Below are 25656 nucleotides of genomic sequence, written 5' to 3'. Positions count from 1 at the left end.
TCTTTAACACATAATCTGTGGATTATACAGATTAAAATCAAACAAAAAAAAAAAACAATAAAAAATTCAGAGGCATTCTCACTTGGTGCAGGACACTATGGTGAAAACACTGAGTGTTCAGTCCTGCTTGAGGTGAATGGAGCTGTGTGCTGGTGCACCAGCACTCCTGGTATTTAAGTTTCAGAGTATCAGAGGTATTTAAGTTTCAGAGGTATTTAAGTTCCTCTAATTCATGAACTTGAAAGGCACCTGAGTGTTAGATGCCTGCTGATCAGCAGGTCCATATTTCCACCTTCTTACCATAGATGCAAAAATAACGTGCTCAGGTGCAGAAACAATGTGCTCAGATTTGTAGAAGCTATGCCAAAAGAGCACCTGGTGTGGTGAGAACACCCTTGCACAGTCATTCAGAAGGACTTGGGGGGATCCTGGACATCATGAGCTCTGGCAGTCTGGAGCTAGGATAACAGAGCTTAGCTCTAGGAACTCGCTCCCTGCAACAGTCCTTCCACCAGCATCACCTTGCCCACACACCATCACCCCACGTACTTCCACTTGTCCTTCCAAAGTGGCCCTAACAGAGATGGAGTCACTCTGGTGTGCAGAGAGAGCACTGCTGGGGGCACAGAAACACACCAAACTTCATTTTTCGAGGGCTTTATTACAGGCAGGCAGATGGGTGTATATATCTCTGCAGATCCACAGAGAAAGCAAAGGTGATGGAAAATCAATAGTGCATATGGTCTGAGGAGTCTGGCTCGGCTCCCCACCCCAGCACAGGTTCCAGCCAGGTCTGATGGATGTCTGGTGCACTCCTAGAGTCCTTCTGTGCCAGAGACCCACAGCCTTCCCACCCAACCTGCTCCCACGCCTCACCATCCAAAAATTTCCCTTTCTGTTTGACCTTGCTACTACATCTCAAGGCCCTCACTCTTTCCTACCTAAAATTACCTTAATAACATATTTCCCTTCCTCTCTTGCCCTTAAGGACCATCCCTTCTGACTTTCCAGCACATGTCCATGCCATGGACTGCCTCCAGGTAGAGGTAACTTGCATCTCTTTAATTGTCTCCTGGTATTTTTACATCCATCTCCTCTGTTTTGTCAAAGCCACTTTGAGGTTATTCCTTTTCTCCGCCTTTATGCAATCTGCAAATTTAACAGACAGGTCTTCTGCTTAATGAGTCCCAGCACTAACGGTGGCGCTGACGAGAGCAGAGCACAGGACACACTTTGGCACTGTCCCACACAACACTGTTCCTCCTGGCAATCCAGAACTGGTCCCCTGGTACAAGACCCAACAGGCTTTGAACTCCCTGTATTCAAACAAATCATACGATCAATATTTAGGCTATTTCTACAGTTGTTTTGGATGTCATTTACTACAATTGCAGATAGTTTTCTTATTTATGAAGAACAAAAGAGAGGAAGGAAGAAGACAGATTCACATCTGTTAAATCCACAGTTTTCTCTGCATTACCTGATGCCAACTCTGATGCCTGCCTAAGGAATTGCTACCCACAGTGAAGCCTGCAGGGAAACACATGGGAAATCACCAGGCCACTCCGCCCCAGAAGACTTGCCCTTGTATTTGTGCCTTGTAGAAAGGTCTGAGGGCAGAAATGGACCTCATTTTGCAGACAGAGGTGATTGCTAAATACTACCCCAAAATCATGTCACTCCTCTCACGTCTCTCCCTCCCACACCACCAGTTTGTAAGAGCTAAGACAAATTTTTAAAAGTCATCTCTGCCATTGTCCATACTTCCATTTGACAGCACAATTAATGGGTTTTTTTAGGCCAGAGGGGACTGCTATATTCACCTCGTTTGACCTTCTTAAGCAATTCGAGCTCCCGAATTTCACTTGGAGATTTCCAGAAGTGAACCAAGTGATAAACACATACAGATACCTCAAAAAAATCCTTGCCTCCCTGATAAGTTTGCTTTTCTATTGCTTGGAGTAAGTAGTTTGAGAAATCTAGTATGAAGAGCAAGCTCCATTTTTCAATTTAAAGTCTGCTGAAGTACAGAGGCTTCCGGTGGCTACAAGCTGGCATAAATTGATTCCCCAAGCATCTTTCTTACATGAAACAAACTGCTTCCCATTTAAGACCCATCTAGAAAGAAAAGCTTGGCAGTCCTATTAGTCCACTAATAGAAAAGAAAAAGCAAAAGGACAGCTTGTGGTTAGGTGGGTAGTTAGTGCAATAACTCAGAAGAAAATTAGCTTGGACAAGCTATCAAGAATTCTGCTTTATCGTTGTGCCTGAAATCAGACATTCTATCTTTGAAATCAGGGATAGCATCCTCTATATTGTTCATTTTCCATTCTCTAAAGCTGTCATACAGCCTTTGCATACATGGGGATCAAATGCATCTACAATTGCTTCAGTTTTACCCTCACTGCCTCCTTTTATTTTTCTTTTTTTCTTTTCCTTCTTCTTCTTTTTTTTTTTTTTTTTTTGCCTTTGGAAGGGTGGCAGTGGGAACAGGAAGAGCAAATCAGAATTGCAGTTATCAGAAAACACCAACCACAAATTAATTCAACAACTGTGTATTTGATTTGTGGTGTTCTGAACTAAAAGCACATCCATGCCATGCTCTGCTCCAGAGGCTGAACATATCAATACAGAGGTTTATTGATTATGCCAAGATCAAATTGAATAATTTCCTGAGAACTGAAAACAACAACAAAAAAGATCACCACCACAAAACCACAGCCCAGGATTAAGCTTAACCTGGCTCCTGCTTCAACAAACCCACTGAGCACCTGCCCACCTGCAGTGATGGGGATCAGACCAACCCCATGAAGAATTTCTACTCTACCACCCCCTTTTCTAGAGCCCTTCCACCCTGAGAGCAGAGCTGCTGCAGACCTGGGGGCACAAAGGAGTCCAGATGTAAGAAAAAACAGCAACAAAGCCTCATGTAGGCAGCCCTCTCAATTAAATATTCTGAGACTAAGAGCCAATCATTCCTTACAGTGTCCTCCTGATTTTGCCTCTTTAGGGAAGGATGCTGAAAAATATTGGGGCAGAACTTATTCTGATGCTGCAAAAGGCAGTTCTAGGCAGAGTCACTGCAGGGTTCAGTGGTCAAGGACTCTGGTTCTGTCCTAGGATGCCAAAACAATGTTCCCTGGGAAGAGAGAAAGTGTTCCATCTCTCAGAAGCCTTTCTGTCCTGCCTTCATTCTCATAGCTTTGAACAAACCTTGAGGAAAGATTATTTAGTTTCCCCCATCAGATGTAAATTAAAGCTTAGGCAGCTTTAAAGAACTGCCTTGTTTTGATCCAAATACATATTTCCTTTAAGATCTGTTTCTATTTGCATCAGTTTCAGCCCTTTTTTTTTTTAGGATCAGGTGGAACATGTTTCCTTTCTTTTCCCCCTAATTCTGAAAGCAATATAAAGTGTAAGTAGCCCTTGAGACACAGCATATGCTCAGCAGAGACACATTTCTGCGTGGTCTTCCTACCCCCTCCACTGACAGCCAAGCTTTTGGAAGAACCTGGTGGAGTGCTGTGATTCACCCAGCCAGTTTAACTGGGAGCACAGCAGGACTCTTACTATGCACAGCAGGGTCTTTTGGATGTTTCACAGGGTATGCCGTCAATATGTAATAACACTGCATCGTGAATTATGGAGTTGCTGGAATCAATGGGATTTTGCATATTAATTGCAAACACACCCAAAAAGACAAAGGAATTTATTGGCTTAATTAGTGTTTCAGGCTAATAGTATTCAGGCTTCATTCTCACACAAATTGATAAATAGCAGCAGTGTTACTCCTCAAGGATGCTCTGCCTTTTGAGAGGGGAGGCTGAAGTTTACGATCCAAGCTCTCTCAGCTGCAGAGATGCACTCAGCAGGGGCTTGGAGGAGCTGAGCTTCAAAAGCATTTGACACCTCTCTTTCGGCAAAGGGAGCTGCCCTGCCCTCTCGGGGTGTTTCTTCTGAAAAGCATTTCCATAGTGACACTTACTGGGCAGGACAAAAAACCGGACCTGAACCACTTCCACCTCTAGGGTACAAAAACTGAGATTCATCTTACATCCCTAAACACTATTTAACCAGTTGCCACACTGGCACTCCGAGGGAAGATACACGTAATGTACTTAAGGATTGATTCTTACTCCAGTGCGAAAAAAACTAAGTGTGAAAAGAATCAGATAAGTGTACCTGGAAGCAAACTTTGGCCCTCGGGCTCCCAGCTCCCAAGCAGCACAGCTCCGTGAAAAATAAGGTGCTAGAAGAACGGGAAGCAAATGTCAAGAATTCAACCGTATACCAAAACAAAACAGAGAGATCCACCTGGATCTGATCTCCATCACCCCCAGCATTCACATGCTGCAGCACAGCATGACTGACACAAAGCTTCAGCAACAGCACGACAATAATGAGGGAAGAGCAAGACACCACCTGAAAAGCAGCTTCCTCCCCAAGGACTTGAAACATTTTCTGCATTATCATACCACCGAAATTGCACCTTAGAGCCAAGATCCGACAAAGAATCATTGTTCATAAAGCCTGGGCTCACATCTTCAAACAAGTTATTCTCCTGGGCATTCCTCCCCCCCATTCTCAGCAGCAGATCTCTCCTCTTTGGGATGGGGATCACAACACAACACTTAAGTGATAAGCAATTTGTTGACAAAGAGAAATGTCACCAAGAAAACATTTCAGCTGCATTCAAGACTGGGGCTGGATACATTTTTTGTTTGTTTTTCTAGACATGATCTGGCAGCTGCAAGCAAAACGAAGAGCCAGGATCATGTGAATGTGCCCTCACTGGGAGGAGCGCAGTCAAAGGCTGCAGGCAAGCCATGCTCTCTGTGTCACCGTGCTCACAGAGCACTGGAGGAAATAATCCTGCATTAATAGGGCAGCAGATCATAGAGATCAAGCAGGCCTTTTGTGTTTCTACCCTAGTTCGTGCCAAAAAACCCCAAACTGGGAGCAAATGCACAGAGAGAGGGATATGCCACGAGCCCCTGTGAAGAAAATTTACTCCCATTTATCAGGATATAGAGAGAGCTGTGCCACATAGCTGAATGGTTAATTTAGGCTACTTTATAATTGGAAGGACCCAAATTGTGGGCATTTGTGGCATTTTCTGCAAGGAAACAGGATCATCACTCACAGCTCCCTCTGAATTATGCTCTGTAAAACCTTGAGACATCCTGCTGAGCACTCTGTGGCAGGGGCCGGGACAAAACAGTGGCTGGGACACAACAGTGGCTTGGCACCCTTTCACCTGAAACCACCAGCTCTCAAGGCTTCAGCCTGAAATGCAGGGGGAAAGAAGGGGAATTCCAATGTATGTTCAAGCCTAGAACATCAAGTCCTACCCCAGCCTCAGCCTGTCATCTACCCAGGAGGAAATGCCCATTCCCCTGGCTGAACCAGGGAACAAGCCTTGCCCTTTACTGGCCTCTCGTAATTTACCATTGAGGCAATCAACAAACTGGTCCTAAACAGAGAAGAATCAGGAGCTCAACCCCTTAAATGCCCCTGCTGCAATGCCCCCACAACCGTCAAAAATGAAACTCATTCAAGAGCAAGTGGGTTCAAGAAATAGTGAAGTATCTCCTCCACTGCTGCTTTGGCACCTGCTCTGTGAATAAGGGATTAACCTCTGAACTGGCACAGGCTTGGTCTAGAGAAATGGGTCCCTGTTTGCATGTTACCTGCATTTTATAAGTAAGCTGAACTTCTTTCTGCCATTAAATGTGAAACCAGCTGAGAGCAGGCTCTCTCCCAAAAGTGACAGGGAGTGCACACGGTAACAATTTACCTCTCTTGTCTGTAATTAATCTTCCAAGTCTCTGCATCGTGTAGATTTTCACAGCAAAAAGAACCAAACTTCTTGCAGTCTCAAAGTCAGTGAAGATTCAGTTAGTCTTTATTTTATTCTGACAGGCTTCTTTATCCCAGAGACAATACTAAGACACATGATTTTACCAGGATTTTTTTCCCAGAGTTCAGTCCAATCACAAAAAAAAGGAAAAAAAAATAGCTTGTTACAAAAAAAAGTATTTAACACAGATTTGAAATAGACTTATATACCATTTTGCCTCTATTGTCACAAACTCTTTAACAAAATTATCCTGTGGCATAAACAGAAAAAGAACACATGAGCATCCACCAAAACCCATCCTCCATACTTGTTAAGTTCACAAATTAAACCTGTCCAGGCACTGTGAGCCGCTGAAGGAGCCAAGCAAAGAGATAAACAAGTATTAAATCCCCAAGAAAAATGCCCAGAGTGAGTTTCAAAAGCAGCAAGATGAAGACCAATGTGTGATTCAATGCATGTGTGTAAAGACATGAGGCACTAAAAGCAACACATTGCTTTTCGTACAGCAAAAGGGAAAGAGGAGAACCCAACAAGGGACTGTTCTTGCTGTTGCAAGACCAGGAGCCCCTGCCCCAGGCGCTGCTCCACAAGGGAATGAGTGTCAACGAGGAAACCTGCATGCTGAGATCCTGGAAAACACAGAAGCACCAGACTTGGCACAGGACACCCGACACCAGCTGCTCTCACAGCATGGATTCCTCAACTCTGTACCCTGGCTGGAGAAAACTCAGCACCAGCAGTTCACCCTTTTCACCCTAGACAAAGCAGGATTTTCTCACCCGTCTCTCCAGAGACTTGCCAGGAGTTTCCCAAACCAATGAAGTCCAAGACAGAAGAAAACAAGTGGCCAGAAATCCACTCGTTTGCAGGAGAGCAGAGTAACCTGAACACTTTCCTCAGAACAACCACAGACCAGGGGTGGCTGGCAACCCCTCGGGGCTTCCAGCAGCGTCCCCATTTCCCCTTTCACGATGTTTGTGTGCTTCAACATCTCCCTGCTCCCCTCTTCTCCAGGGATCCCTTCCACAGCCAGTACTGCCCAGGCACAGGGTAAGGGTCAAGGTGACACTGCTAGCACAAAATCAGGGATTTGCTGGTGCAACATCTAAGTTACTTTGACAGCATGAACACCTGTCTGTTTTTGTTTGTTTGTTTTAATCTTAAGTTTTGTGTTATGATTTTGACTTAAGCACATGGCTAGGTGCAGAAACAGAGAGCACCTTTTGTCCAAAACTCCAACCTTCCACTCCTTTCTGGGGGCTTTCCCTATTCACATCACACCTGATCACATCCCAATTCTTAAAAGCATTTGCTTAATTCATCAAGTAAATAACACCTCTGAGGGGTCAGACCTCCAGAGCAGGCACAGACTAATGTTTGGGATGCAGTATCATTTGGGAAAGGCAGTCCCAGAGAAAGCTGAAGCCAGCCCCTGGAGTACACTTTAATTCTCCTCTGCCCATCCAAACCAGGGGACCAGGATATCCTCCTTTCAGACAACCACTTCTCTTCGTGACATGAAACGCGCAGAACCCGCAGACGATTCCCAAGGGCAGGAAGACTCAGTTGAAGCCCAGAGGGTTACAAGGCCACCTCAGGCTGTTTGCTGGACTCTGTGTGACCCTGCTCTCACCCACAGCCACTGGCAGCACAGGGACCACCGTCCCCATCCGCAGTGCTGCCTCTGCTTTTCTGGATAACTGCACCACTGAGCACTGAAGTTTTTCATCTTTTCACCAATTGCTTTTCCCAGCGTTACTTCAGAAACAACCCACACGCTGAGCTACCACCAAGATGACTGGGACAGAGGAGCCTGCCCAAGCATCACCACAGATGCTGGGTGAGAGCCATCAACCCCCCACAGAGGCAATCTCAGACGACCCTGCAATGAGGAGAGGAAACAAAAACGCCTGTGAGCAGCTGAGGGAGACGTTCATTCTATCGATTGTGTAAACTGTCAGTGGAGTGGCGATGAGCAATTTTTTTTTTTCTGTCCTGGGGAATAATCCAGCCTGATAATTAGTACATAAGAGATAAGTGGAAAATGAGACATCTAGCGAGGGTGGTTCAAGCCTCCTCATGACATTGATAATGTGCAGATACATAGATCACTGTCGGGGCAAACTGCCACTGTGAGCCTGTGTCTTCCCATTGCCTCATCAATCCATCATCCGCTTAGCTACTGACACCTTGGCAGGCACACACCACCAGCCCTGCATTTGAATTGAGAGGAGCAGGCTCCACCAGGGAATACAGATTTAAAAATCTAAGATTCAAATTTGTTTAAGTATTGTGAACAGCAATTCCCTTGCAAGGCATCTTCATTGCCCTTTTGCCAAGGGGGAACAGTTGGGTCTTTGTTAGAAGTACAAATTGCTTCTTAATGCAAAGGATAAAGCAGAGCCCAGGCACCTCCTTAGAATTCCTCCTGGCTCCTGCTAATGCTGCTGCATGTCAATTTTAATTTTTTGAAATTTAAACCAAGGGCTTTGTGTCTAAGCTCCATTTCATTGAAGGAGGGGGGAGGAATAGTCAGAAAGGATTACGAATCCGGTGGGAATTGAGGATCCATAGCAATTATACTTCATTTGGATGGTCTCAGACACTGGTTTTAATCATATTCTAAATAGTACAAATCGACAAGACATAAGAGATTGATAAGTGTCTAACACGTGCACCTGGTTATGAACTCTGCCTCCCTCAGCAGGGGATGTTTGAGGACGGGATGGAAGATTGCTGTCTCCTTTTGACCACTCTGTTCCAGCCAATGAGAAGACAATACCCACTGAGGACTCAGTAGGAGACAGGAGTGACTGTAAGAACTTGGTCATCATGGGGCTGCCCCAAAGCGGGGCTGGAATAAGTCCATCTGACTGTGGTTCCCTTCCCCCTGCAACATCAGGGCAGGAGCAGAGCCCCAGCCTCGGCAGAGCTGTCTCAGACCAGCTCCTGTCTCTCTTATCTGTGAAACTGCACTAACGCTGCAAAGGGCAGAGAGCTGATAGGGAGGTAAGACCTTCAGGAGGGAAAAATAAAATGACAAGACAGCAAAATGAAAGTAAGTGCTTTTGTAAATCAATTTAGCTCTTTTAGCTTCAGCAGAGCAGTCCCAATTTACCCAAACTGAGGAGGTTACCTACTGGGGTGATGATGAAAAATGCACCTCCTCCACCACAGGCTCAGAACCACATGCACTACTGACACACCTGTGCATTTTGAAAAAAGACCAAGGGTGGCTGAGATTTACAGAGGGCCATTAGGATAAAACCCTTCTAAATGGTCTGAATCCATCAGTCTTGAGCGAGCTATCTCACCCAGCCTGTCTCAGGCACTGTGCAGACCCACCTCCAGTCAGGTGTGGTTTCTAACCCATACACACGCTGCAAGGGTTTAGACAAACTCTCTCCCCTGCTGCCTTCTTAACATTTGTCAAGCATGTTACAGAAACATGGCTTTCCATAATCACTGATTAAACTGCTTTTGCTGTACTTCACTAACCTCTGGATCAGGTTTTAACCCAGTAAATCGGTTTAGGAGATTCACTCCACACCCCCACTTTCACCCCTTGATAACTGTGTGCCTTCTTCTCACAAAACTGTGTAAAGGTGAATATTTTTTCTTCTCTCTCTCTCCCTCTCTACTTCTTCCCAGCCCCCTTGAGCCATATTCAAGACCTGGGCAAGAAACCCCATCCTAACTTTAAATATTACTATCAACCTAAGGGACTGAAGTGACTCCCTCCTTTACTTCCCACCCTCCTGTGGCACCACCACAGTGCTCCTTCGAAGCACTGGAAGAGACAGAAGGCAAGAAGGCATTGTCTAAAAACATAATTTAATGTGGTATTTGGGTGACTGTGGTCAATGACCAAATTCTTTTGCAGACAGAAACAGGTTTGACGTTAATGACACCATCATTCACACGAGCATTGCATTGCACAGAAAGAAAAGTTTACACTTGACCCCATACAAAGCAGCAGAGGAAAAAACAGTTATGATCCAGTCCCAGTTCACGAATAGTCGATCTGAAAATTCATCATCGTCATTAATACTTATTGATGAAAAAACGTGACCTGTTCAAATTCCGTGTGTGACACAGTCCAAACTCTGGGCTCTTTTAAACCCTCCTGGAACCACTTGAGAATTCAAAGCTGCCAAGTTCCTCATGTGACACACGAAACATTCAGGCAGACAAAGGAGAGTGGGGGTCAGAAGAAATGGGAGAGAATAAGGAAGGGGTTCACTTTGTTTCATTTCTATTTTGTTTCCACAAGGGTGAAAATAAAAACATACAAACTGATAATGAAGCTAAAGTGATCCGCTGAGACAGTGGACACCAGCAGGAACAGCAGCACGATGGGGTATGGAATTGCCAAACAGCCCCATGTGCATCAGTGGCAGGGCCAGGTGTGTCGTGTCACTTGTGTGTTAATCAGGGTATAAAAGAAAGCCAGAGAAAGTGCTGTACTTATTGTTGTTGCCTCCGTGTGCTTTGCCTCCATCCAGCTTGACATACACTTCGTCGCCGGAGTCCAGGTGCAGCACCACACTGTTGCTGGCATAGTCGTAGTTCTGGTCGGCGTCCTGGGCGATGGCACTGGCCCGCACCTGCCAACACAGCCGCTGGGCATATCAGCCCCCCTGCCCCTCCTGCCCAGCATCTCTATTAGCCCCCGAGTCACTCTTCTGCATACCCCCATTAGTCCTCCACGTACCCCTTTTCCGGCCCCTCCATCAATGCCCCGAGTCCCTCTTTCCCAACCCCTCCACTAACCCCGTGTCCTCCCTCCCGTCCCTTTCCTCGCTGCTCCTTCTCCCCAGTCCGGCAAGAAAGTTTGCAAGTTAGGAATTCGTCGCGGCTCTAGAGGTGCACCCCCGCCCCGACGGCGCGAAGGATGCTCCCGCTGGCTCTTTTCCCGGGAGCGGCGGCGGTCCGTGCCGCGCCCGCGGGACGGGGACGGTGGGACGGGGACGAACGGGGGACCCCGGGCGGGGAGGACGCGCGGGGGAGCGGCGGAACCCACCTGGCCGTTCTTGCAGAGGTCGGCCCACATGCTGGTACCGTCGCCGCCGCGCATGAGGATGTGGTAGGTGAAGAAGTAGATGCCGCGCACCTGGCAGGTGAACTTGCCGCTGGTCGGGTCGTAGTGGTTGCCCAGGTTGGTCACCACGTCGTCGAACTTGAGGACCTCATAGCCCTCGTGGGGGCTCTTGAGCCCCACGTAGAAGGCGATGCGCGGCCCACTGAAGGCGGCGCTCAGCCCGCCCGCCGCCTCGCCGCCCGCCGCCGCCCCGCCGCCGCTCCCGCCGCCGCCCGCGCCCGCCAGCGCCAGCCCGGGCAGCCCCGGTTTCCCCGCGTCTCCCCGCTCCCCCGGCGGGCCCCGCGGACCCGGCGGCCCCGGCTCCCCGGGCGGCCCGCGGGGGCCCGGCTTGCCCGGCCGGCCCGGCTCCCCCTTGGGTCCCTGGACGAAGGGCGGCGGGGGGTTGGCGCCCAGGTCCTGCAGGGCCTCCACGGCGGCGGTGCTGCCGGGGCCGGGCGGCCGCCCGCCGCTGTACGGGTCGCAGATCATGCGGCAGGTGCCCATCATCTCGTAGTGGGCGCCGGTGTCGGCGGGCGCTTGCAGCAGCAGCAGGGGCACGGCGACCAGCAGCGCGACGGCCATGGCCAGGGCGAGCCCGGCGGCGGCCAGCAGCCGCCTCCTCCGCTGCCAGAGCCGGGCGGCGGCGGCGAGCAGGTCCTCCTTGCCGTGCGAGGCAATGGTGGCGCGGGGGGCCGGCCGCTCCCTGCGGGGGACGGCAAGAAGAGGCGGTGAGACCCCGCCGCCGGCGCCTCCCCGCCCGGCCCCCGCCTCAGCCCGCCCGCCGGCCGGCCGGGAGCCCCGCCATGCCGAGAGCCGCCCCGCTCCGCTCCGAGGGGACGCGGCGCCCCGTCCGCCCGGCGGGGCTGGGCGGGAGCGGGGGGCGTCGCCTCGGCGAGCGGGCGCCCGGCTCTACCCCTCGGTCCCGCGTTGGGGGGACGGGCTCGCCCGCCCCCGTCGCCGCCCCGACGTGGGGGGCGCGGGCAGGGCGGACCCACCTGCGGGGGGCCGGGGCGGAGCCGCCTGGGGGGCTCCGGGGCGCCGCCGTCGTTGCGGTCCGCGGGGCGCCCGTCTGCCGCCGCCCGCCCGCTCGCCGCGCCGAGCGCCGGTGGCGGCGCGGCCCCCCGGGCGGGGCGGGCGGAGGGGAGGGGAGAGGCGGCGGGGCGTCCCGCACGTCCCCGGGCACTCCGGCTGCGGGGGGGGACCGCGCCCGCCCCGCCGTCACCGGCGGAGTCACTGCGGGTGCCGCCCAAACTGCGCCCCGCTGAAACCGGGGCGGTCGGGGACGCGTCGCATTGTCCCGTTCACGTGCCGCCTGAACTGCTTCCTCCCTGCATCTCTCCATCCCTTCGTCCCTCCATCCCTCTGCCCGCAGCGGGACGACCCCTGCGCGATGCCCGGAGGGCGGCCGGAGCGCCGGTCCCGCTGGGTGAGCTCCCTGCCGCCGCCGACACGCACACACACCCCCGCTTTCTGCGGGAGGGGGCCGGGAAAGCCCCGGCCGGGCAGCAGGTCACCTCAGAGCGTTCCCCGTGGCGTCCTCAGGCTCCCCGTGTCCTGCCTCGGCGGCCCAAAGACGAGCGGGACAACATCGCGGGTGCATCTTGCTCCTCAGTACATCCAAGTGTAACCACAGTCCCTTACACCCGTCCCGGTTTTCCAAAGGCAGGCAGGGCTTGCCGAGTGAAAGGAGAGCCCCTAGGAAAAAAATGCCTTTAGCAGAGTTCAGGTTAGGTTACAGCACGGTGTTCTGTAGTTTCCCTGCGTAAGAATGGGTCCAAATCAAGTGGGTTTTCCCCCGAGAAAACTGTGATTAATTGCCTGTGATTTTCCAAGTAAACGGTGGTAGCACAGCGGGAGCTCTGGCATCGTAAACTGCCTGCGGAGATCTCGCCTGGAGAGAAAGTTGGGATCTCACCCACGTGTCTCCGAGCGGCGGGTTAAGCACCCGTCCTGGAAGGGAAGAAAAGCGAGATGTAGGGATTACACAGATTGCCTCAGGGCAACATTCCGGTGTCCCACGCTCCCTCGGTGCGTAAGAGGGGTGAATTTCCAGCGGGCTCGCCGGAGCTGAAGGCAGTCTGTTTGGTCTTAAAGCAGGCAGAGCTGCAGGTCGAAGGAGCGAGGCGCCCAGTCTGATCCAGCGCCTGCTGAAGCCGATGGCCTGGAGGCATCCTATGCAAATAGGGACACACAGGCTTCTTCCAAGAACTGTGGAAATGCCCTCAAAGGATTTGGGACTCTTTTGACAGTTTTTCTTGAAATTTAAGGAGGGGACATCAAGGTTTTTCTGTCTGGAGTGCAGCACTTTAGGACCAGATCTCATCTCAGCTACATCCCTGCGTGCATCCAGAATTTTTCTTGGAGTTATTCGGGCTTTGCTCTGCTGTTGCTAAGATCAAGGTTCAGCCCTGTCCTTTCGAGCCTCTCTGATTATTTTCACCCACATCTATATACTTGAAGGTGTAAGGGAAATTAATTTTGTAAATGAAAACATTTCCCCGAGAATCGTATGGATAGTCACATTAAAGTAACTGTCTGTCTCCTAGCACAATTGAGCTAAATGTTTTAAGAGACGAGATTGTGTGGAAGACATAAGACCTTTTCCTCTCCTCTGAATTATGAGCTGTATCCCACAGAGTTATTTTAAGCCCCCACACGTGTCTAAAGCCTTGTAAAATGATTTCTCAGAGTTGTTTCTGTTCCAGCTTTAGTATAATTTTCCATATATTAACTGCGCTAAATACAAATAAATTCACAAATAAATTACACTGCTTTGCTGCTCATCCCTACTTAAGCTTCTGTTAATTTCCCTTTTGTTCTGGTATTTGTCACTCGCTCTGTTCTTCACGTGTATGTGAATCCTTGCTATTCCCCCAGAGCTCTGCAAACCCCCCTAAAGTGGCTTTTTAATCTCTTGTTTTCCAAAGGCAGCAACCACACCGTAGCTTTTCTAAACCTTTTCGAAATAATTAAGTTCTTGCATCATTTGGACTCTGTTGCAACGTCCCAATTTGCAGCAACTCACTTCTCTAATGAGGTAACCGGTACTGGGAACTATATTCCAAATACAAGCTCACCAGCCCCTTCTGCAAAGCCAGAATAATTTTATGTGACCGGATCTGTTATTCCCATAGATCAACAAGGACAAATGAAGAAGAAGAAATGTATTCTAACTTTCTGCAGGACAAAATCGGCACTATTCCTAATAAGGAGGGTTGAGCATTTGAACAAGTAGGAAGAAAAGATTACAGAGATATCAGCAGTTAGATTAGATGTCAAATTCTAGCAATTTTGTTTGGGAATAATTTAATTACTCCTCTGTGATGCAGTGAGATGGACTGATCACCTAGTTAATCCTTCATCAGATTGCTTTAACGTAAACACAGTGTGACTTTAATGTATAATTCCAGCAGGATCTATATTCCTGGAGACCTGGAATTATTGCCTGACTGATGCAATGCATCTTGTGCCCCAAGACGTAGCACCTGTGATCCTCGAGGCAGCTGGTACCATTTACTGAACCTACATTAGTAATTTGGAATATAATCACAAAAAGGTACATGGCAACACTTAGGTTACAGTTTTGATCCAGGCTGCTGCTACGCTGCTGGGAGCCTGCTTTCCGCATGCAATGCGACTCACCACAGCAGTACAAGGAGCAGGGAATTAGCAAATCAGCTAATGAGGCAGTGTCTGAGGTACTGCCAACCCTGCAGGAAGGTACCTTCCTTCAATCGGGGTGACTCTTAGAGTCAAGCACTTCACATCTTTCCAAAAGGGAGTCAGGCTGATGCTCCATTGCTGGCTGCAGAGGGCTGGCAAGGCTCTGGTGCCTCTGGGTGTGCCCAAAGAGGGATAAGGCACCCACAGGGCATCCCTGGTGAAACACAAAGCCTGTCTGGACTTGGGCATTAGACGTTGGCTGAGCAGGAGCTTTGGTGATTGCTGCTGTTGGCCAAAGCAATGGTTAAGCACCTAAAAGCTTGCATGGATCTAACTTGAAACTTCTTTTTCAGATGTGGTGTAAGGACATGGGAACCTGACTGATCAGGGAAGCACTTGACAGTTCAGACACAGCTCCCAAATTTGGACAGGCAAAGAACCCAGACACTTTGCACTGAAGCTTCGAAATCCCAGAAGCACAAGAATTTCCATTCCTTAATTTCTGCTTCAAAGGACAGTCACACACCCACCTCAGGCTGCTTGTACCCTTCAAGAGATGTTGTGCTCCATCAGATCCACTTCCCACAGTCATTCCAGAGTGTCTGCTGGGTTTGGCCTCTGACAACTATTGCCTGCACTTATATACATACAAGGCAGTGGTGAGGACATCAGCCTGGGAGGTTGGATGTTTCCTCCAGTGTTTCACCATTTACCAGATTTGGAACATGTTTTTAAAACTCTTCCCAGTCTTCCAGGAGAGTAGTCTCACACTTCCAGATGTTGGGTGTTGTGAGTTGGATTTTCTTCAGCTTGTTCTCTAGGAATTATTCTGCTGTAAAATGCCCTCTCCCAAGAGACAGAAAGAAAACAATCTGATGACTGAAGGAGCTCAGGGATGAGCTTTCAACCCATGCCTGTCACTGGGGCTGAGCCACCTTTCAGGATATGGGCAGTCTGTCTATCCAGAGGCAAACACAGGACACTCCTGCAGGCTGCAGCTGGCCATCTGTATTTCTCTGGGAGGTTGTCAGCAGGGTGACAAGGAGGAGATCTGGGTTCAGCTTGATTTGCTGCCTGAGAAATACCAGCCTGTGTTCCCTGGAGAGCTACAATAATCTTCCAGAGTGCAAGGTACCCAGGGAAGATGGGAAGAGCAGAGGAGAGCACTGTATGCCCTTATGCTGAACCTGTTCTTCTTTGCATAAAAAGAATTAAAGATTCATTGAGCTATAAGAGGAAGATCAAAGGTGAGTATAATTTTTAGTTTAGTGGTGAGAGCACCTACCTGATCTGGAGTTTCAGTCTTCCCGCAGAAGCTGTTTGTGAATTCCAGCCAGGAGGACACAATTCCTGTTCCTGAACGACCAATCCCAACTCCTGAACTACAGACTCTTCTGCACTTGCTTTCTTTTCTCTCAGAAGGTTTACTCTTTTTTTTTAACCTTCTCAGGTGCACATCCTTAGCACAAACTGAGCTCATGAACTCAAGCATGTGGTTTGTTCCAAATCCAACAGGAGCCGAACCATCTGTAACCCTGGCAGGATACAGCAGGATTCAGACCCACTGAGGAGGTGGAGGTTCAAGGCACAGGTGCAAGGTGACTGTTGTACATTTGAAGTTCTTGGAGACTGAAGGTAGGTACCTCCTGAGTTAGGTGCTTCTAGGATTGGACTGGAGCTGAGAGAGCCTTTTTTTTTCAGTGCTGGATTTAGATGTTTCTATTCTGCTTTAATTCCTTCTTTTAGCAACTCTTTGTATTTGGCCATTAACTTCAAAATGTAAGAGCCATACCAGCTCAGAAACCCTATTTAGCAAAAATGTCAAGATCAAAGTAAGTCTATGCTCATACTACCCTAGTATTTTCTCTTAATCTCCATCAATCCATGGCTTCAGGACTTCCTGAGCCATGGTAAAATACTTTTAATAAGCAGAAATCAAGATTACTTTGAGTAAAGGCACGGTACCCTTAGATCAGTATCCTCATCCATCCCAGTGTGTAGCTTTTTTCCTGTCTTTTGTCATAATTGATGAAAGTTATGGATAATATTACACTCTGATCCTCTGAAGGGCTTCATTCATTGCCTTTATCATATCACAAGGTATTTCTCATTGCCAAAATTAACTGTCTGGAACTTGTGTATTCAACAGCTAGTAAAACATAATACATGTAGTCCTTACATTAAAATTTTCACATTTCTTGCTAAAAGCAAGTTCAAATCTGTTAATGTTCAGAATGCATATAATATTATTTTCATTCACAAAATATAAAATGTAATGACACTGATTATTTTTGCTTAATGGAGAGAAAAGTTTAGAAATGTTTAGGTTTATTGTATTAGCAGCCAGCGTTCCCCACAAACATTGTGCACTTCTTTATGACCTATGCCAGCGTTTCCAACAGGACTTGTCTTAAGACCACAAAGCTGAGTTTACTCCCACTTGATGGACCCCGTGGGTACATGAGGTCCTGCACAGCAGCAAAAGCATTTTATTACATAGAACAAGGAGAGGAGCTGGCTCTTATCTGTCTGTAAGGCAGAGCTGCAATAGCCCGCAGGCACTTGGGCTGCTGCAACAATGCATAAATTTCTGTCCATATAGCCAGAATCATCCCCCTGTACCAGCACAGTGTCCATTAGAGATCCTGCACAAGGAGAAGCTTGCACACCCCTCAGACAGACACTGCAGCTGCATGGGCTTTGTTGAATGTATCGATCCCTGTGAACTGCTGCTATTTGCATTTTGCCACGTCCACTTGCTCTACAGGGAAGCTGGCTCTCCCTCTGTTGGACAAATACCTTTGAGTGTTTACAAGAGAGCAGCTTACAAACCCCAGAGCTGCCTTCAGGGCACTGCTTGGAGAAATACCAAAAGGTGTGGAGAGGATCAGTGAGAGCCAAATACCTTCGTATTCCCAAAATAGCTACTGTTCACCAAACTCAGAAGAAATCAGCCTGTATTTTCTGGGAAAAAAATCAATCAGAGCAACTGAACCTTGCCTCCCACTTTTGCCCCACTGGGTCTTTTGCCCTTGCCTTCTCTCGCAGCAGGGTCACACCCTGAAGTTAATGCATCAAAGATTAGATAAATTCTGTGAGAACAGAGCAACCTCAGACAGTGACTGAAGCTGGTGCTGAAGATGCCTGGTCCCAGCATATGTGGCTGCTCCCGAGCCCAGGAGACTGTTAGGAACTGTACTGGGAGCAGCAGTTGATAACAGCTGAGGTGGTGGAGGAAACACCAAAGGAGCTCCAAGCAGGAACTCCCTGCTCCCAGAGCAAGTCTTCAGTCAGGTGTAGAGTAGGTTTAGAGAGAAACAAAACTGTCCTGAAGAAAAGGCAGGATATGAGCATCACCACCTGTCAAACGTCAGCTTTGAATGATGTCTTGCTTAGAAACAGTAAATTAAAATGAAGCTTGCCTTTAACCAGCTGAATTTGGGTCATAGCAAGAGCAAGTTCAACTCCTTCCTAATTCTCTGCTTCTCAGTACATGTTTACAAACTGCTTGAGGAGAAACAGGTTGGCCCTAGATTTGTCTTGTTCAATTTATCTCCTTAGATAACAAATGCTTTTCCAGTGTAACTGCTGCAATAACTCTGCACATAATACAAATAAGCATTTGATTTTTTAATTGAGCTAGGGCCTTCCACACAAAATTCAATTAATTAAGTAATAGTTAAGCATATTTTTTAACATGAATTGGGAGATCTAGTAGAAGAAAGAGATCCTCCCCTTGCCTTCTGAGTGCAAGGTGTGCACTTGGCCAAGCTGCTCAGCAAAGTGTGTGTGCATAAAACCAAACCCCTGGCAGGTTCTCCAGCTGAAAATCAGCCGTCTCTGTTCCAAACCCTCTGAAATTCCCAGCAGGACTCAGCTCTCAAGCCTTCATGACTTCCTTCAGAAGAGTTAAGAGGGAGGCTGGAAAGTCAGAGTACTAAATTCAGTCCATTTATACAGACCACTTGTCTCAATTCAGCAAAATTTCCATACCCAACCAGGAGGCTGAATATTTCTATTCCATGAAAGGAAAAATTGCTGCAGGCAATCGATGTGCATGGACAGCTGGTTTCACCAGGATGAAAGACACACATTAAAAATGCTTTTGAAATGCATTTGGGCTTCCCTCGGGGAGTTTGCTAAACCTGCAGTCAGGTACCAGAAAGAATTTGTCCCCTTAAGGCGAAGACAAGATTAAAATTAGTAAGAAATAATAGCCAAAGCCACAGGTGGGACAGATGGCATTGAATGGACATCTGTTGGAATAACATTGAGTTACCATGATCGACTCTTATCCTGTATCCTCCAAAATTAAATGTGCTCCTCTGCTAATCAAGTAGCGTGAAGAGGAAGATGTGTGGATTGGAAACCCAAAGCTAAGGATGGCAGGAATTGGCTTTACACCTCCTCACACTGAGTGGGGTGTGAAAGCTGGAGAGGGCATATGGAAGAGGTGGGGCAGATGGTTTGGCACCGTGATGCTCTGCCCTGGCTTACTGGTGCCCAGGAGAGCAGTCACTGCTGCTCTGAGGCAGCTGTAAGGTCTGTGCAGAGAGAAGGGGCTTTGTTACTCTCAGGCAAACAGATGAAGAGGTTTGACTGCCACCTCTGGCGTAAGGGCAGTTTGGGGTGTTGCAGAGAGGACACAAAGAGCTGGAGACAAAGGTCAAGGAGAAGCAGTCCAGTGGCATGGATCAGCCAGAAGACCTCCTGTACCTCTGAGACACCCAGGAAATTAATAACCAGACTAACTCTGACAACTGCTTTTGCAAAAGCCCCGCCAAGCTGAAAGAGTAACTGTGAGAGAAAAACATAAATTTCTACAAAAATGAAGCTTTAAATAAGCACCAAAACCAAAGCAGGCAAGATGACTTTGTGAGATTAAAAATGTTTGAATAAAACATGGTGAAATTGTCTCAAAAATATGTAGCCATGTATGATGCCTTCAATATAAACCCAAATTAAAAGCATGACAATAGGTTTTATTTAGAAACGTCCTGACCTTTCTCATATGACTCTTGTCCTGCCTTCTTGTTACTTGTCATTCTCAGTCACTGTATCTTGCTTAAATGAAAAGTGTAAGCTCTTCAGGGCATAGGGCTGCATCCCTGGGTTTTCTCATCCACTGTGTACAACAATGCATGCAGCAGCGACGTTCTTAAAACTGTTAAACAGAACACAAATAAAACATTTCATCTCCGATCTTGCAACTTCACTGAATTTCTTTACAAGAAAACAAAAAATCCCCTCCAGTGTGGATATCAGTAAGAAGCTGTTTGCTCACATTAGGAGTACTTAGGGTAAATAATAATCAGGGAAAAGCAGCGCTCTTCTTGGTAATGATGTTTATTGAATCGCAGAGCGGCTCCTGAGGCAGGGCAGTGGAATCCCATTGCTTGGGATTCTGAGAGCAAGGTTGGCCAAAGCCAGGGACTGCACTGCAGGGCTCGGTGCCCTACTGGCAGGAAGACAAATGAGAAGCCCTAAGATCCTTCTCTGTTTGTTCTTCTATGATCCTTAGAAGAGAGATTGATGCTGACAGCATCCAGGTGGTGCGTCCGTGACTCAGCTGTCACGTCACTGCTTACGGCTTAAAGCCAGTGAGTCAAGGAATGAAAAACAGGTGGAAGGAGGAGGAGAGCCCTCCCGAAGTGCTCACCTCCAGCCATCTCTTCCTGAGCAAGCAGGGCCAATCGCAGACCACAGGGACACGGGAGAAGGAGAGGCAATGACAGAAGGAACGGCTGGTCACCTTCCCCCAAGGGCAGCAGGATTGCAAGCCCTTCTCCATGTCTCATGTGGTGTGGAAAAAAAGCCTGGTGTGAGTTAATGGACTTCTGCAAGCCAGAAGTGTCCACCCCGTGTGGTCGGTCTGAGGCCCACTGACTCTTGTAACTGGGCTCTGCAAACAAAGCTGCAGATGGAGTAAATATTAAATCTGTCTGGTTTAGTTTCTGCTAGACAGAAAAGGTAACATCACAGATGTGTGGCCACATATCGTCATCAATACAAAGTTTACTATTATGGATCTGATTCCACATGACACCCAAAATACTGTTCTGAGAATGAGTCCTCAGTGGTGACCTCAAACAGTGACAACAGACACTAATTTCTCTGAAAATCCAAGAATTCCTAGAATACAGAAACAAGCCACCTTTAAGCAGACTCTTAGGTTCAGGTGGTTTCTGAGACACTTCTGTCTCTCTGGGTAGGTTCACAAAAGAAATCTGCCACACCTGAGATCTAAACTTGAATTTTAAATTCTTTTTTTGTGCTGCCTTGATGGCAAGGTCAGCTTCTTGTAATTCCCAGCAGCAGAAGGTCAGTGGCATCTCCAGAGGGTGGGTACTCCACCACTTTCTCTGCCTTTGGGTATGATCAATGTTTAACACAGGGAAATCTCTCCAGGGACAGAAAGATCTTAACCTCCTCAAGAAATCTGTTGCAATGCTTCATAATCTCTATCATACACACACAAAAAAATTCATTAGGATCTGACCTTAATTTCTCTGCTGCAGTTTAAGCCTCCAATTCCTTGTCTTATTCACCACAGAGAAAGCAGGTGATTCCCTCCCTTCCTTTGACAGCCTTTCACACAGTTGCCACTTTTCTTCCCTGGTCAGACCACACTCCAGATGCTCAGTCTATTCCACATTTCTTCATCACTTTTTTTTTTTTTCCTAGAGTTCTGTTCATTCCCACTGCTCCCCTGGACTTTCTCTGATGGTTCACAACTTTTCTGATCTGAATTACATTCTGGTCTACTCATGCAATTCATGATTTGCCACTATTATTTGGACTTTTCAGCCTCTCCTTCAGCCTGCCGACTGTCACCATGTGCTTGTGAGTTTAATAGTTGTTCGCTATCCCATCATCAGTGCCTTTACTAGTGATCTAAGTAGTACCAGACCCAGATGCATGTGCTGGCTGTCACTTATCCCTATATCACATGAGTGTTGCATGGTTTGGTAGCTGCCAGGAAGCTTGTTGTTCATTGGCACCCTTTTGTGCAGAGTGCTAGGCAAAATTAGAAATGAAAGATGGACCCTGTTCCAAGAAATTAACAATTTAATGATTTTTTTTTTAACCCCAAAAGGATATGCTAACTCCTTCCTTATCACACTTTGCATCTGGGAAAATGAGACCATTCATTCTGCACGCCTGTTTAATCAAAATGAGATGACCACTTCTTTTTAGAAGTTCCAAAAATGTAGTTATTACCAGCATTATCAAGAGCCACATGTAAGGCTTCGTTTTAACTGCATGAAACCTTGTTTAAGTCTGAAGGACTTTGTCTGTCTGCATCCCTCTCGCTGTCTGCTCACTCACTGCCTGCTCCACCTCAGATGCGAGTCAGGCAGCTCTTGGTTTTCAAACCTGACTGCTCCCAGTCTGAGTGACACTTCTTATGGTCACACAACTGCTGCAGGGTCTGCAGGAATTGTCTGAAAGCCAAGAGCTCTGTCCAAAGGAAGGAAAAATGGCAAGGATATGGTTATGTGAAATGAATAAGTAAAAGGCATCAACCTCAAGGCTGCAAGGCAAAGTAACCGAGAATGTGACATTTTGCACCACTCCTGTTGTGCAGAGTAAACCAATTTTTAGAAGTGCTAAATCATGGCACTGGTTGTAGCAAGCAATGAAATTTCATCTTATTTTATGAAGTTTTGATCTGCACAGGCCATTACCAAGGCAAAGTATTCCAGCCAGAAAGTCTGTGACTGTGTGTTTGCAAAGCACCTGTGACAGCAAAACGTGGGCTCTGCTGTTGCTTCTGGAGCTGAAGGGTTAGTAACAACTCCTGTTGTTTATACGTGCAAAACATTTGGAATTAAGCACAATCTGTGCTGTATTTAAGTGTACTTTTAATTACTTTTGATTAGGATAAAGAGGATAATTTTCTTTTACAAATTCTCAGGATATTCAGAACATCTGGAAAGTAAAGCAATTCTTTGCATGTCAGGTTATTAGCGTCAACTTCAACAGAGAAGGGAGGGGAGGGGAGGGGAGGGGAGGGGAGGGGAGGGGAGGGGAGGGGAGGGGAGGGGAGGGGAGGGGAGGGGAGGGGAGGGGAGGGGAGGGGAGGGGAGGGGAGGGGAGGGGAGGGGAGGGGAGGGGAGGGGAGGGGAGGGGAGGGGAGGGGAGGGGAGGGGAGGAGAGGAGAGGAGAGGAGAGGAGAGGAGAGGAGAGGAGAGGAGAGGAGAGGAGAGGAGAGGAGAGGAGAGGAGAGGAGAGGAGAGGAGAGGAGAGGAGAGGAGAGGAGAGGAGAGGAGAGGAGAGGAGAGGAGAGGAGAGGAGAGGAGAGGAGAGGAGAGGAGAGGAGAGGAGAGGAGAGGAGAGGAGAGGAGAGGAGAATCTTTTATTATGGAAGAGCCTCACTGCAGCCAGGGATGTAGCCCAGACAGGCTGGTTTTGCAGGCCTGAGTCTCCATACAGGATCTCTCACCACCACACGGCCCAAGCAGATCCATCCTGATGGTACTGGGAAGCAGGCATGGATGCTAGTGATTTACTGGGAGTGCAGGAGGCTGCTTGTTTTAATATATGGCACACATGGCATGAATGTGTTAATGGAATTTGTACTGTAAAAAATTATGTCCACACAAAGTATGGAATTACTTGGGTAGGATTTATGCAACAGGCATAAAATCCAGTGGAAACAGTCTAACCTTTCTGAGGCTTATTAAGTTTTCTTTTTATTTATGGAAATGTCTTAATATATGCAAGGTGAATGCCAGAAAAAAATATTATAGATTTAGTCAAAACCCAGCTCTTGTTATTTATAAATTTTCACAGCTCTATTCTGCTCTTGTTTACATCAGGAGTAAAATTATTTTAAGACACTGGGCCTAATCCCAAATCATCTGCATGACTCTGTTGAATGGGCACCAGCACTGTGATGGTTGACCCCAAAGTGATGCTAAGAATGAGCAAAAGAATGTGAAGCTAAAAATGTAATTAAAGACATTTAAAAATTTGCAATTTTCCTGCTTACCTTGTTGTATATATTACATTAAATATACATCAAAGTAACACTCTTCCATCCCTGCCTGCCTGCGAGGAGGAAGATGCAAGGCTCCCTGAGGCCTCCCTGAGTCCCCCAGGACAGGGATGGTTTTTATTCCTTGGCGGTGAGGAGGATATTTATCCAGGCTACTAAAAAAGAGATGACACTTGAATAATCACACTGTCTCTCCGTCAGTGGGTAAGGCCCATATCACTTCACAGCTTCAACCAAACTGAGACAATGCCTTTCAAAAAATTACATTCCTACAAGTGTCATGAAAATCTGAGAGGCACAAATCTGGTGAGAGGAGACAGAGTGTCCCCATGGGTCACACCATCTCTGGCAGGACAGGCCAGCCAAGGAGGCCACTTTCAGCCACCAGGAGTGTCACACCTGGTGTTTGCAGCACAGAGGGAGGAGGTGGATGGAGGGAGAAAAATGCACAAATCCACCGGAAAACAGGATTCTGTTTTTCATCAGTCTACACATCTTACTCAGTGCATCTAAATCCTGCACAAATTTCATCCTGTACTTTTCCACAGCTGTAGCACTGAAGCGTCTTAATTTCTTACAGACACTAATGAATGCAACCTCAAAACACCCCTGAGGTCAGCTGGGGTCACTAACTAGAGGTGACAATAAATGAGCTCCATCAAACCTTGCTCTGGTGGTTTCCAACACCACCTCAATCTGCTTCAACTTCTCCCCAAAGCCACTGCCGCATGGCTGGCAGAGAAGAGCTGGGGCTGGCTCCCCCACTGCCCCTGGCTTCCCAGTCTGCATCCCAAAACCAGGCCAAACAGCACCAACCAGGGCTGGCATTTTGGAAAAGAGACTTGTACATCAGCCCAAATCCCAGCATGTAATGCTAATGCAGGAGGAAATCAAATGGCACCGGGCAGAGAGTCTCTGGCCTTTGGAGACCTTGCCCCTGGAAATGAGTTTGAAGTGAAGCACTGTGTCTTTTCCTCTGATTTTTAAAAGCAAAGGATTTTTAAATCTTCCTGATGAGGAGCTGTCCTAGTTCCATGGGTCAGGCAGAGTTCAGGACGGGGGCAGATTGCAGGCAGGGGAATTGGAATTCTAGAGCCCAGATTTTGCCACTCTGGATGATGATGAGCTAAATGCAGTGCATCCTGCTGGAGAACCAGCCCTGCAGGGGGTCTGGACCCAGGCTTTGTCAGTGGTTCTGCCCCACACAAGGTCTGTCACCTACACCAAATCTAACCCCCATGTCTCATTGAACACTTTAAACGCTGCACTCCACACAGCTCCCTTACAACAGCAACCCAGCAAGGTCCATCCCTCACCCTGGGAACATGAAGGGCCCCAGGAGACACTCCCCAGTGGGATGGGCAGGAAAAGGGAAAGCCCGGTCAGTAAAGATCTCTCCCATCACCTTCCAGAGTGGGGCACCCAGCACTCAGAGGCTCTGCTGGGTGCTGGCAGAAGCCCTTGGGAGGGGAGCAACTGGGGCCCCTGTTTCTCTGTGATCTTCATGTGACTGAGATTTTTCAGGCTTACCACGTCACCCAGTCTGGGCTTGTAAATGGGGGTGATACCACCTGGAGAGCATCCCTGCTGTCAAACTTGGAGCTTCCACTCCAAAGCATGGAGTTTCTTCTAGGCAAAACATCCATAGCAACTTCTATAATGTGGATTAATCACCTGCATCTCTCTAAATTTATTCCCAAGAATGACTATATTCTCTGAGCTGAACATTTGCATTCATACATATAAGCAAATATAAAATTACCAATTTTGTACCAACTATAGGCTGAAGAACTTCCATTGAAAGAGCGAATATTTAGTAAAGTTGTAATCCAGTGAAGACTTTAATCTCATCATGTTTAGACATCTTAAGTAGACACCACAGTCTGTATTACTTAGAACAGGGTAAGGTTAATTTCTACATCACTCTGTATCACAGAGAAATCTGAAAACAATGTTCATATTTCATTTATTCTTCACTCCACTGAAACTCCCTTTCAAATCAAATCAGTGTTAGCTGAAAATAGTGCTTTGCCACAAAAAAAAAGGCACATT

General features: G+C 47.7%; 1 protein-coding gene across 1 annotated transcript; it reads right to left on the bottom strand.

Annotated features, from left to right (window-relative positions):
• Positions 1 to 9673: 9673 nt before the first annotated feature.
• C1QL2 (complement C1q like 2) lies at positions 9674 to 11820 on the bottom strand. Its single transcript, XM_066189282.1, has 2 exons — positions 10884 to 11820; positions 9674 to 10467 (listed from the first exon to the last, which is right to left on the bottom strand). Exons 1-2 carry the CDS (start codon positions 11520 to 11522, stop codon positions 10288 to 10290), a joined length of 819 nt encoding a protein of 272 aa, XP_066045379.1. The 5' UTR covers positions 11523 to 11820; the 3' UTR covers positions 9674 to 10287.
• Positions 11821 to 25656: the final 13836 nt, after the last annotated feature.

This window comes from Chamaea fasciata, unplaced genomic scaffold (assembly GCF_029207755.1).
Source record: "Chamaea fasciata isolate MVZ Bird 193981 ecotype frontalis unplaced genomic scaffold, bChaFas1.0.hap1 SCAF_8, whole genome shotgun sequence".
Taxonomy (NCBI): domain Eukaryota; kingdom Metazoa; phylum Chordata; class Aves; order Passeriformes; family Sylviidae; genus Chamaea; species Chamaea fasciata.
The sequence above is the reverse complement of the archived record's forward strand: the minus strand, read 5'-3'. Positions and strand labels throughout refer to the sequence as shown.